At 44.9% G+C, this 12,377-nt stretch overlaps 1 protein-coding gene across 2 annotated transcripts in view; it reads left to right on the plus strand.

The window, feature by feature from the left end:
• The first annotated feature begins 2,331 nt into the window (after nucleotides 1-2,331).
• PPM1F (protein phosphatase, Mg2+/Mn2+ dependent 1F) overlaps nucleotides 2,332-12,377 on the plus strand; it is a 44,509-nt gene continuing 34,463 nt past the window's right edge. Inside the window, exon 1 of one of the 2 annotated variants that reach the window (XR_014559087.1) lies at nucleotides 2,332-2,692. Coding sequence is in view for 1 of the 2 variants with exons in the window: in XM_083717436.1 (XP_083573562.1) it covers nucleotides 2,514-2,692 (179 nt within the window). In the remaining variant the exon portion in view is untranslated. The remainder of the gene's footprint in view (nucleotides 2,693-12,377) is intronic. The other variant, XM_083717436.1, reaches the window with a different exon arrangement.

The raw sequence follows: 12,377 nt of genomic DNA on the forward strand, positions 1-12,377 counted from the left end.
AAATTTGTTTTATTATTGTAATGGTTTCGGCTGTTTTTTACGGCGGTGTATTCTGCTGCTGTAACCCACTCTGGGCTCATATGGTGAGGCGCTGATAGAAATCTTCTGAACAAACAAAACATTTCTGCTGTAAAAGGTGAGGAGACAGATTTACCAAGAAGCCACCAGAGGGAGAATTGGTAGTGTTCTCTCTTGTTTTCCTTCAGCTATACCAGTTGTGTCATGCACTAAATAAATAACCTTGGATATGTAGCAATTGAGAGTGGATTTAGAGCATATACTGCATTTTCTAAGTCATTATGCCTGTAAAGGCAGGTTTCCTGTTTACCATCACTATGCCTTTGGCTGGCAACAGCCTGGGGTGATGGAATGCCTGCCACACTGTTGTTATTGTTCATGTGAATTAGTTGGCCGGCTGAGAGGGCCAATCCTGATGCCATTACTAATCCAGAATGCGGCAGCTAGACTGGTGACTGGGAGCGGCTGCCAAGACCGCATAACTCTGGTCTTGAAAGACCTACATTGGCTCCCAGTACGTTTCCGAGCACAATTCAAAGTGTTGGTGCTGACCTTTAAAGCCCTAAATGGCCTCGGTCCAGTATACCTGAGGTCTCCACCTCCATCGTTCTACCAGGACACTGAGGTCCAGCGCCGAGGGCCTTCTGGCGGTTCCCTCAATGCGAGAAGCCAAGTTACAGGGAACCAGGCAGAGGTAGTGGTGCCTGCCCTGTGGAACGCCCTCCCACCAGATGTCAAAGAGAACAACAACTACCAAACTTTTAGAAGACATCTGAAGGCAGCCCTGTTTAGGGAAGCTTTTAATGTTTGATGTATTACTGTATTTTAGTGTTTTGTTGGAAGCCGCCCAGAGTGGCTGGGGAAGCCCAGCCAGATGGGCGGGGTATAAATATTATTATTATTATTATTATTATTATTATTATTATTACTACTACTACTACTACTACTACTACTACTACTGTGCCTCCATGCTCTCCAGGAGTTGTGAGCACGCCAGGCATTGCACCTACTTGTTCATTTCAGTTGGCAGATGTTTCTGTGCATGCATTGTGCATATATGTTTTTTTTTTTGTGTGTGTGTGTGTGCATGCACATGCATATGTACACACAGAGAGAACCAAAGCAACAGAAATATCAGTATCGTTTCTGTTTTAGTCACTGCCCCTACGCTGTTGATGATTATTTACCACCTGCCCTTCCAAGAAGGCTGCTGCTTGCAATAAAGTCGGTGCTCCTATACCTACTTACATGGGAGTAAGCCCCTTTAATTCGGTGGGACTCCTTCACAAACGAATGGCACTGGAAATCTGTTAAATGTTTTCAGATAAACATGGGGTGGGGTGGGCAGAAGGGACAGATTTTCCAGCCACAACAGGGAACTAAAGGTGCCTAGGCCTTCACTATACTCTCTTCAGCGCCTGCTAAAAACATTCCTGTGTAGGCAAGTCTGCTCAGCGGCTTAGAAAGCTGAGGCAATTCTAATCTGTTTTGGCATTTTAACTTTTGCATGCTGTGATTTTTTTCTTGATTTTACCGTTTTGTCTCCTGTAAACCGCTTTGAGGTGTGTGTGTTTTTTAACCAAAGAAAATCAAGCGGTATGCCAATTTCATGATGATGATAATGATGATGATTACCCACACACCTGGCTGGGCGGCTTGCAGCACATATAAAAACATAGTAAAACGTCAAACAAAAAAAAACTCCCTGATACAGGGCTGCCTTTCAGATATCTTCTAAAAGTTGTGTCGTTATTTTCTTGACATCTGATGGGAGGGCACCCCACAACAACAACAACAATAAATGTTATTATGTATACCCCACCCATCTGGCAGGGTTAATCCTCAGCCACTCTGGGCGGCTTACAGCACATATAAAAACATTGTAAAACCTCAAACATTAAAAAAAAAAACTTCCCGAATACAGGGCTGCCTTCAGATGTCTTCTAAAAGTTGTGTAGTTCTTTATTTCCTTGACATCTGATGGGAGGGTGCCCAACAACAAGAAGTAATAATAATAATAATAATAATAATAATAATAATAATAATAATTTTATTATGTATAATAATAAACGTTGTGTAGTTCTTTATTTCCTTGACATCTGATGGGAGGGCGCCCAACAACAGCAAATAATAATAATAATAATAATAATAATAATAATAATAATAATAATAATAATAATAAATTTTATTAAGTATAATAATAAACGTTGTGTGGTTCTTTATTTCCTTGACATCTGACAGGAGGGCGTTCCATAATGATGATGATGATATCGGCCGCCGCTGCCCCGCACCCCTTTCCCCGCCGCCGCCCGGCCCTGACAGGAGCCGTTTCCAGGCGGGGCCGGCGCCGCCACTCCGCTTCCCTTCGGGGGTCAGAAGGCAGGGGAGGCGGGGAGAGGAGGAGGAGGAGGCGGAGGCCGGGCCGCGCGGCGGAGTCCGCCTCCCTCCAGTCAGGCAGCTCGCGGGAAGCGCTCGGGTGCTCGCTCGTGGAGGCCATGGCGTGGCCCGAGGCGGCGCGGGGCTTCGTGGGGACCTTCCTGAGGGACTTCCCGAGGCCGCTGGGCCCGGACGACGCGCCGTCCTGGAGCCCGGCGCCGGGCCGCCTGGGGTCCCTCAGCCAGGCCGAAGCGCCGGCGGAGCTGGTCGAATTGGCCCGGACCTTCTTGGGCAGCAGGTAGGGGCCGGAGAGAGAGGCCCCGGGGGGAGCCTGAGGAGGGGCCGCGGGTGGCGGAGCGAGAGGCGGCGCGGCGGAAAGTTGCGCCCGGGGCGAAAACTGGGCACGGAGTTGGGAGAGCGAAGCTAGGGCTGGGTCCTGCAGAGCGGGCAGGGAGCGGGAGGTGCACACGTGTGTGTGTGGATTGTGGGGTCACTAGTGCAAAGGTGAGGCAGCAACATGAGTACATATGGATTGTGGGCTCACAAGTGCAGGGGTGAAAGTGTCTCAAATGCATATGGATTGTGGGCTCAAGTGTGCAAGGATGAAGGTGTCTTGAGTGCACATGGATTGTGGGCTCACAAGTGCAAGGGTGAAGGTGTCTCAAATGCATATGGATTGTGGGCTCACAAGTGCAAGGGTGAAAGTGTCTCAAATGCATATGGATTGTGGAGTCAGTAGTGCAAGGGTGAAGGTGTCTTGAGTGCACATGGATTGTGGGATCACGAGTGCAAGGGTGAGGCAGCGTCGTGAATGCATATGGATTGTGGAGTCAATAATGTGAGTGAGGTCATGTTTTGAGTGCATATGGGCTCCTTGGGGAGGAAGGGTGGGGTATAAATTCATTTTATAATAATAATACGTAGCACAGTCCCCGTGCCAGTGCATTTTGTGCCCTAGGCAAGGCTAAGTACTTACACGCACACGCACACACAAACCCGATTGATAACCTCAGTTTTCAAAAACAGATGTCTTGTGGAAGTGATAAAATTATTCAAAATATAACATAAAGGTAAAATAATGTCAGAAATGTATATGAAATAACAAAAACTAATGTATATTAAACTTTGCCCTCTGAAGGTCAGTACTGCACCCCTCTGAAGTCTGCAGCCTAGGCAGCTGCGTAGTTTGCCTAATGATAACAGCAGCCCTCTGTGTAGGAAGAGTGGAGTTACTAAAGTAGGACTAGGGTGCATTATTAGTCCATGTGTGAGGTGGCATCGTGAATGCACAGATAGGAAGGGTTGACTTATTCAGGCAAGTGGAGAGCATCATCAATAGTGCATGTGTGTGGAGGCTGTATCTGAATGTATGGATGGAGTCATAGGGTGTGCTTGTGGGGTTATTAGTGTATGTGGGGGAAGGAGGGGATTATTGGTGATTATATGAAAGAGTGGGTGCAAATGTTTCAAAAAGACTGTTTCAAAAAGAATGGGCTGCCTTGGGAATTGAACGGTGCCTGCTAACGGTACAGGCAAGGACTGCAAATCCTATTGTACCGGTAATTGTTTTTATGGAAATAAGCAGTTCTGAGCCTACTACTGCCCCAGTGGGAGGGAGCCTGGGTAACTCACAGGTGCTGCTTGGAGCACAAGGAGGGCAAGACACAGTTTTAACAACTAACACTTCTGCATTTAATGGAGGTTAAGTGAACTAGAGGGGCACAGGTGGCGCTGTAGGTTAAACCACAGAGCCTAGGACTTGCCGATCAGGAGGTCAGCGGTTCAAATCCCCGCAACGGGGTGAGCTCCCGTTGCTCGGTCCCAGCTCCTGCCAACCTAGCAGTTCAAAAGCACGTCAAAGTGCAAGTAGATAAATAGGTACCACTCTGGCGGGAAGGTAAACGGCGTTTCCATGCGCTGCTCTGGTTCGCCAGAAGCGGCTTAGTCTTGCTGGCCACATGACCTGGAAGCTGTACGCCGGCTCCCTCGACCAATAAAGTGAGGTGAGCGCCGCAACCCCAGAGTCGGCCACGACTGGACCTAATGGTCAGGGGTCCCTTTACCTTAAGTGAACTAGGCATGAAGTGAACTAGGCATCCAGTTTTTTTAGTTTTTCAACTTAATTAGAAACAAGGAATGGATACCAGCTGCAAATACAGGACTAGACCAACTTGGCGGTTTTGAAGTTTTTAGCCCATTTTCTAGGGAGTTGGAAAATTACCTGATACAAAGTGAAAATTAGATTAATTCACCTAGGAATTTTTTTTGGGGGGGGGGAGTGAATCAAGAAAACCCGCACTGCTGGGTGAACCACAAGCCAAATTCATGAGTGCAGCTTGAAGAGGAATTTGGAGTGGTTTGCCCCACCCAGTAATGTTTGGACTACTGACTTCAAATGTTATTCTGAAAATGGCAAAGCATTGCTTTTCTACTTAACTCTCAAAGGTATGAAATGTATTGTCGCATGTACTAAAATATGTTAAGAGCTTTGTGTGTGTGCAAATACCTGCTGCGGTAATGGTAGGTGGTTTGAACAGAACCGGGGAAGAATGGGTAGAAAAAGCACCTACCTATATCACCAGAACTGTGCAAATGTGAATCTTATAGAAGAGCCACAAAGCAACATTTATTTGGCTTTTGAGAGGTCCGACTGGGCCATTGTGGAGCTGTTGTGGTTTTGGAGCTCTCTTGTTCAGATCCATGATTATTTGCATTTGACTGCCACATGCAGGATGGTGTAAGGTAAAGGTAAAGGGACCCCTGACCATTAGGTCCAGTCGTGACCGACTCTGGGGTTGCGGTGCTCATCTCGCTTTCTTGGCCAAGGGAGCCGGCGTACAGCTTCCGGGTCATGTGGCCAGCATGACTAAGCCACTTCTGGCGAACCAGAGCGGCGCACGGAAACGCCGTTTACCTTCCCACCGGAGTGGTACCTATTTATCTACTTGCACTTTGATGTGCTTTCGAACTGTTAGGTTGGCAGGAGCAGGGACCGAGCAATGGGAGCTCACACCATCACGGGGATTCGAACCCCCGACCTTCTGATCGGCAAGTCCTAGGCTCTGTGGTTTAACCCACAGCGCCACCCACGTCCCTGTAGGAGGGTGTGGCCATTAGGAATTTTGGGGCAAAGTGCCATCAGTACACTGATGACACACAGCTCTGCTTCTCCATAGCATCTGAGTTAGGTGAGGTTGTGCACAAGCTGGACCATTGTCCGGGCACAGAGATGGAGACTGTGGGTTGGTAGTTCCTGCGTCCTGGAAACTTGGCCTCTTCTGGATAGGGTTGCACTCCTTCTGAAAGAACAGGTTCAACATTTGGGATGCTCCTGGGTCCATCTTTGTCACTGAAGCTCAGTTGGCCTGAATGGCTAGGAGTGCCTTTTACCAGCTACAGATGGTTTGTCATCTATGGTCGTTCTGGGACAGGAATGGTCTGGCCACAGTGATCCATTCACTGGTAACCTCAAGACTCCATTATTGAAGTGAGCGCACTCTACGTGGGGCTACTTTTCGGTTCCAACAGTTGCAAAACACTGCAGCTAGACTGTTGATGGGGACAGACTACTGCCAGCACATAACTCCATTACTCTAAAGTATTCACTGGCAGCCCATATGCTGCTGGGTCAGTCTTCTCTGAATCCCCTTTTTTTATCATCCCATTACTTACATCTCATTGAATGATGTTGATACAATTGTTCTAAATCTGAATTTATTAGTAAATGCTTAATAATAAATGAAACGAACACTGTTACCTGGATGTGAGCAAGCTAAGGCCACTGTTTAGACCTGGTATTTCATAATGTTGTCCAGATGCTTGTGTGCAACAGTAAAACACCCGTAACAATGCTAGGGGCAGGAAGATGTTTTTCCCTGGCAGGGCATCTGGTGTGATCACACCATCTGTTGCCTAACCTGAATTTAATTTGGATGTTGCCTCCTATTAAATTCTATTTTCATCTTTAAATATTTCCCCTCTCCCTAGTATGGCAGCATAGAGGATAGTGCAGTGTATCCTTATCCTAAACCTGTTTCTCTGCAATGAAATATTAACTGATTTAAAGCCAACATACAGTGGTACCTCGGGTTACATACGCTTCAGGTTACAGACTCCGCTAACCCAAAAATATTACCTCGGGTTAAGAACTTTGCTTCAGGATGAGAACAGAAATCGTGCTCCAGCGGCACAGCAGCAGTGGGAGGCCCCATTAGCTAAAGTGATGCTTCAGGTTAAGAACAGTTTCAGGTTAAGAACGGACCTCTGGAACAAATTAAGTACTTAACCCAAGGTACCACTGTATTTCCAGACAAAGATGCTTAGGACTACAGTTTTCCGGTCTTGCAGCAGAATTTGTATGGAGTACAAAAACAGCATATTATATGCTCTACCAGGGAAAATTACTAGATAACCTCTAGCCCTTTTGACCCTTACATATGCTTCTTGTACATTAAAAAATTGTCAGTTTGAATTAAAAATTAAACTCTTCTGTTTTCATAGTGATGTTTATTGTTTTACTGTCCTTTTAATTTAACAGATGCAAAATCTTCACTCTCATTTCATTTTCTCAAGTTAGCAATGACAGTAAAATGGTACAATTAGCTGTATAAATAGGGCCAAACTAGACAAGACTAGTTTGGATCCTTGGATCTTTTGTAAATCAAATTTATCCAGTCCTTGATTTTGTTCTGATGCCACTATTTCAGCTTGCTCTTCTGTTTTCGTCTGATTTTATTTGTTTTAGATGATGGTCTTGTTCCTTTACGGCTCTTTGCTTTTTAATTGGGGTTGTTATCTTGTATTCTGTATCTTCTCCTGGTATCTTTACAGGTGAAGAGTAGGTATAAATATTTTAATAAATATTTCGGGGACAAAAAATTTTAAAGCTTGATGTTGGTTGAATCTATTAATGTCTTTCCATCTTTTTTCTTTTCTTTTTTGCATGGGATATGGTAGAAACTTTGATGCTCTCCTGAGAATAAGCGCTTTGTGGCCAGGACCATTTCTCTTCTACAGTTAAATATAACTTATCTACCATGTTCCCTATGCTCTTTAAAAGTAATGTTTGTTGTCTGCTATCATGGGTTAAACCAGGCTTCCTCAACCCTCGGCCCTCCAGATGTTTTGAGGCTACAATTCCCATCATCCCTGACCATTGGTCCTGCTAGCTAGGGATCATGGGAGTTGTAGGCCAAAAACATCTGGAGGGCTGAGGTTGAGAAAGCCCGGTTAAACGCAAGCCTTCAAAACTCTCCTAAATGAAAGGCTTACTTTGTGCTGTCAAAGCAGGGAGAGATCAGTAAAGAAAAGAGAGGGAGGAAATAAATTCTGCTTCCACTAAGGAACAGGGGCAGTTCCGTAACAGGCTGCGTACAGCTAATTCATTTCTTTGGGGAATGCAGGGGATAGGAAGTCCAGCATTCTGGTTTCTGTGTGTGGTGGAAAAGGGACCTCAAGACCTTCTGTAAATAGAGATGGAACTATATAATTTGACAGGCTAGATCCTTCCATTTTTTTCTCAATCAGTGCAGAGAGTCTCTTCTGAAACACACATAATTATACAGTTGGAATATCGTGTAAACCTAGAGGAGGGGCAGGTATAGGGACAAAGCTGGAAAAATCATAGGTGGCTAATTTTTTTTGTATGGGTGCATAGGCGCATAACAATCTGAAATATTAGTTTATTCAGCCCTTCCAAGGGTGTAGTCCAGGGGTCAGCAAACTTTTTCAGCAGGGGGCCGGTCCACTGTCCCTCAGACCTTGTGGGGACTGGACTATATTTTGCAAAAAACAAATGAACAAATTCCTATGCCCCACAAATAACCCAGAGATGCATTTTAAATAAAAGGACACATTCTGCTCATGTAAAAACACCAGGCAGGCCCCACAAATAACCCAGAGATGCATTTTAAAGAAAAGGACATATTCTACTCATGTAAAAACACACTGATTCCCAGACCATCCGCAGGCTGGATTTAGAAGGCAATTGGGCCGGATCTCGCCCCCGGGCCTTAGTTTGCCTACCCATGGTGTAGTCTTTTGCTATACAAAATTTACAGCTTGAGCCTCCTTTTCTGTGTTTCACGTTAGTTAGTTCAATCAGAGGCTTTAATTCAATTGTAACTGCTGAACAATTTAAAAACAATCCCAAAAAGGCCTGGGTCATATTTGCAAACGGTGAACACTGTGTTTTCCTTTTTGTTTCTAAAGTTAATATTAAATCAATAATACCCCTGTTCTTTCTGGGGTTAGAAAAAGAACGGTAAAATGTGTAGCTGTGTCTAATGTATTTAAAACTGTCTTTGGTCAAAACATGCTTTGATGATGAATGTTTTCATTTAAAATTAAGACTGATTTGTGGCAGTTTGTGATTTGACATGTTTCTTTGAAAATGTTAATTTTTCAACTAAGAGTAAGCTGTTCATTGTTAAATTCTACTAAAAACTGGTGTAGTTTGGATTCAAAACTATTTATCTAGCTAAAGCAATTTAAAGTCAATTTAGCCTCTCTCTATTAAGGAAAGCTTCCTATTTTATATTTATTATTCTTCCCAGTGATGAATTGTTACTTTGCTTAAAATAACAATTTTACCAAGTTTTAACCATGCAAATAGGCGAATGTGTGCAATTTTCTGAATACTATTATTATTAATAGCTCTTTCAAATTACGTCTGAAGAACTGTCCTAAATGCAGACATGGTTCCACCTTGGTTATATTTGTTGCAACTAAGCTGTAGCATGACAGCTTAAAAAGTATATGTTCAGTGGTTCTGAATTAGCAATTTTGTGGTTCAGCGTCGGCTGGTATGTCTGTTTCAGTAAACTCATTTCTCAATGGTAGACAAAATGTTGCTAGACTGTGCATTAAAAATGTGTTTCCCTTAGGACACGGTCCACACTTCATTTAAAGCATTTTTGACCTGCTCTTCAACTGGAGTGAGGGAGAAGGATTTAGAAATGCTTAAAATACCAACAATAAGACAGTCCTTGCCCTCAGGTTTACAGACACAGTATAAAAGGAAAAGAGATTAGGGAGGGAAGAGGAAAAGAGCAAACCCACTGCTATAGCCTGACAGAATGACTGATCCTAGATCACTCATTGGTGCTTAGACAGTCTCTGGCATGGGATGCCTCCCACTAGGATTAGGGATTTTTTTTTGGCCGTGCTTCTCTTCCCAGTCCCCAGCTCTAAGCTATATGGGGAGGTGAACCTCCAGAAGTTGGAGATGGGAGCAGGGGTTTAACTGTGCTTTGGTAGTGCACCATGAGGTTACGGAAAAGACCCTGTTCTGTTGTGATAGATTTCAGTCGGCCATGAAGGCCAGCTAAAATGTTTGGACCTTGTGAAAACATCTTGAAATAAATAAATTAAAACCCCTCCCCGCCCGCAAAGCGCAACACATTGTTGTAAAGCTTGGACTGTGTCTCATCCTTCCTGACCATCTTTATGTTAATGCAAGAATGAGCCGAACAGTAGCTGCATATTTTGCATTCCTGCCCTGGAGCTAGCGCTTGTTAGAGAGCCTCTGTGAGGCTTAAAATTACTTATATCCCCAAGATTCCAAAACTGCAAAGACTTTTCCCAACTTTTTTTTATTCCTTTTCGACCACAAGAATTCTCAGGGAGGGAGTCTCCAACTCTTCCACCCAACAGAACCTGGCTGTCTGAGACTTTGTACTCTTGCTGTTTCTGTGGGTAAGAAATGTATGTAATTGGAGTAAAACTGCTCCTGAGAGGTGGGTTTGAAAGAAGAACTGTTAATGGCTTGACCAGATTTGTTTTGGCATTTTACAAGTATGCTTGAACTGTTGCACTGGGATGTTCTGCAAAAGGGGACTCAACCGTAGAATTTTCATTGAGAATTTTGGCCAAGAGATTAATCTCATCACACACACACACACACACACACACACACACACACAGCAAAAAAACCCACCATCCTTATATTGCCCCCAAACCAACAGATTAAGGGATGCGGGTGGCGCTGTGGGTTAAACCACAGAGCCTAGGACTTGCCGATCAGAAGGTCGGCAGTTCGAATCCACGTGATGGGGTGAGCTCCCGTTGCTCGGTCCCTGCTCCTGCCAACCTAGCAGTTCAAAAGCACATCAAAATGCAAGTAGATAAATAGGTACCACTCCGGCGGGAAGGTAAAGGGTGTTTCTGTGAGCTGCTCTGGTTCGCCAGAAGAGGCTTAGTCATGCTGGCCACAAGACCCGGAAGCTGTATGCCGGCTCCCTAGCCAATAAAGCAAGATGCGTGCTGCAACCCCAGAGTCGGTCATGACTGGACCTAATAGTCAGGGGTCTCTTTACCTTTACCTTTAACCAATTTATGGTAATCTAACCTGTTAGTAATTCCTGCCCCAGTGCTTACCCTGGTGATAGGCAGCCTATTATATTGTAACTCCTTTACCATTAGCCACGCAGGTTTGGGCTGATAGGAGTTGTAGTCCAACAACACTGGGAAGACCACGACCAACTTACCCATTCCTGGCTTAGATAGATACTGACTGAAATATTCTAGCTAGCAATGCTGTGTACACGTCCCCCTAATAATTCATTGAACTTGGCAGAGCTTACTTCTGAGTAAGCATACACACAATGGTGCAACCCGTTTACTCATTCCAGGTGCCTGTAGGCTTGGCAGGCTTACCAGGTGGCGAAAGAGAGAAGCAGACTGAACACGCTCGTAAATTATTTGCAAGCCAACCCAAATATGATAATGATACACCCAATGAATGGATGGGTACAAAAGACTTGGGACGCGGGTGGTGCTGTGGGTTAAACCACAGAGCCTAGGTCTTGCCGATCAGAAGGTCAGCGGTTCAAATCCCCGCGACGGGGTGAGCTCCCGTTGCTCGGTCCCTGCGCCTGCCAACCTAGCAGTTCGAAAGCACGTCAAAGTGCAAGTAGATAAATAGGTATCACTCAGGCGGGAAGGTAAACGGCATTTCCGTGCGCTGCTCTGGTTTGCCAGAAGCGGCTTAGTCATGCTGGCCACATGACCCAGAAGCTGTACGCCGGCTCCCTCGGCCAGTAAAATGAGATGAGCGCTGCAACCCCAGAGTTGGTCAAGACTGGACCTAATGGTCAGGGGTCCCTATACATTTACCTTTATAAAAGACTTGGGATCAGGGCCCATATTTTAAGAATTCCAGCTCAAATTAAATCCTGAAAATGACCCTTCTCTTGTTTTGGGAGATGGGAATCCTACCATGTGAACCTAAAAATAACTTCAATAGCCTTCCTTCCTTCCTTCCTCTTTTTTTTACTAGCCTGCTTGGGGCTGGCAGAAAAGGGACAGAGGGCACCATTCTCCTTGAAGCAGCCCCACTGCTTTTCTGCTAGGTGGAGAACTCCAGCCTTAACAAACTACAGTTCCCAGGATTCTTTGAGAGAGGTCACTCTCTCTTCGCCTGCCAGCCTGCTCAGTCGCCTGCATGGAATTGCTTCTCAGCTATGGCTGTCTGTCTACTGCCTTAAATGCACGCCTGCCCAGCTAGAGCTTGTTATATTATATGTTATGTTAGCCGGGGGAAGGGCAAACCATGAGATAACAGAATTCTGTTTTATCACTAGGAAATAGCAGTTTGCCTTCCGAAACCACAGATATATTCATGGCTGCCCATGCAAATCTTTCCTCTCGCATTAATGGAGCTGCTTTTAAAAAACCAAACAAAAAACCCCCTCATCCATTCAACATTATTCCTTTGGATGTGCAGTGTGGCAGCCACATTCCCTATTCTCACCACAAGCAACGGTTGACTATTTTGACTATTTTATTCCTCCTGCCCCACTATTTTTGTTTGGTTCTTCTAAATCTGTGCATTCTCCCTTTGCAACAGTGCTATGTACTCTTTCTCCTTATGTGAAAGAAAATGGCAACCACGAGTCTATAAGTGGTGATGTACACAGCATACATTTAAAGCACCGCTCCCAAAGTGTCTTGGGAACTTTAGTTTGTCAATGGCACTGGGAATT

Source organism: Podarcis gaigeae, assembly GCF_964106915.1.
Source record: "Podarcis gaigeae genome assembly, chromosome: 16".
Classification (NCBI taxonomy): Eukaryota; Metazoa; Chordata; class Lepidosauria; order Squamata; family Lacertidae; genus Podarcis; species Podarcis gaigeae.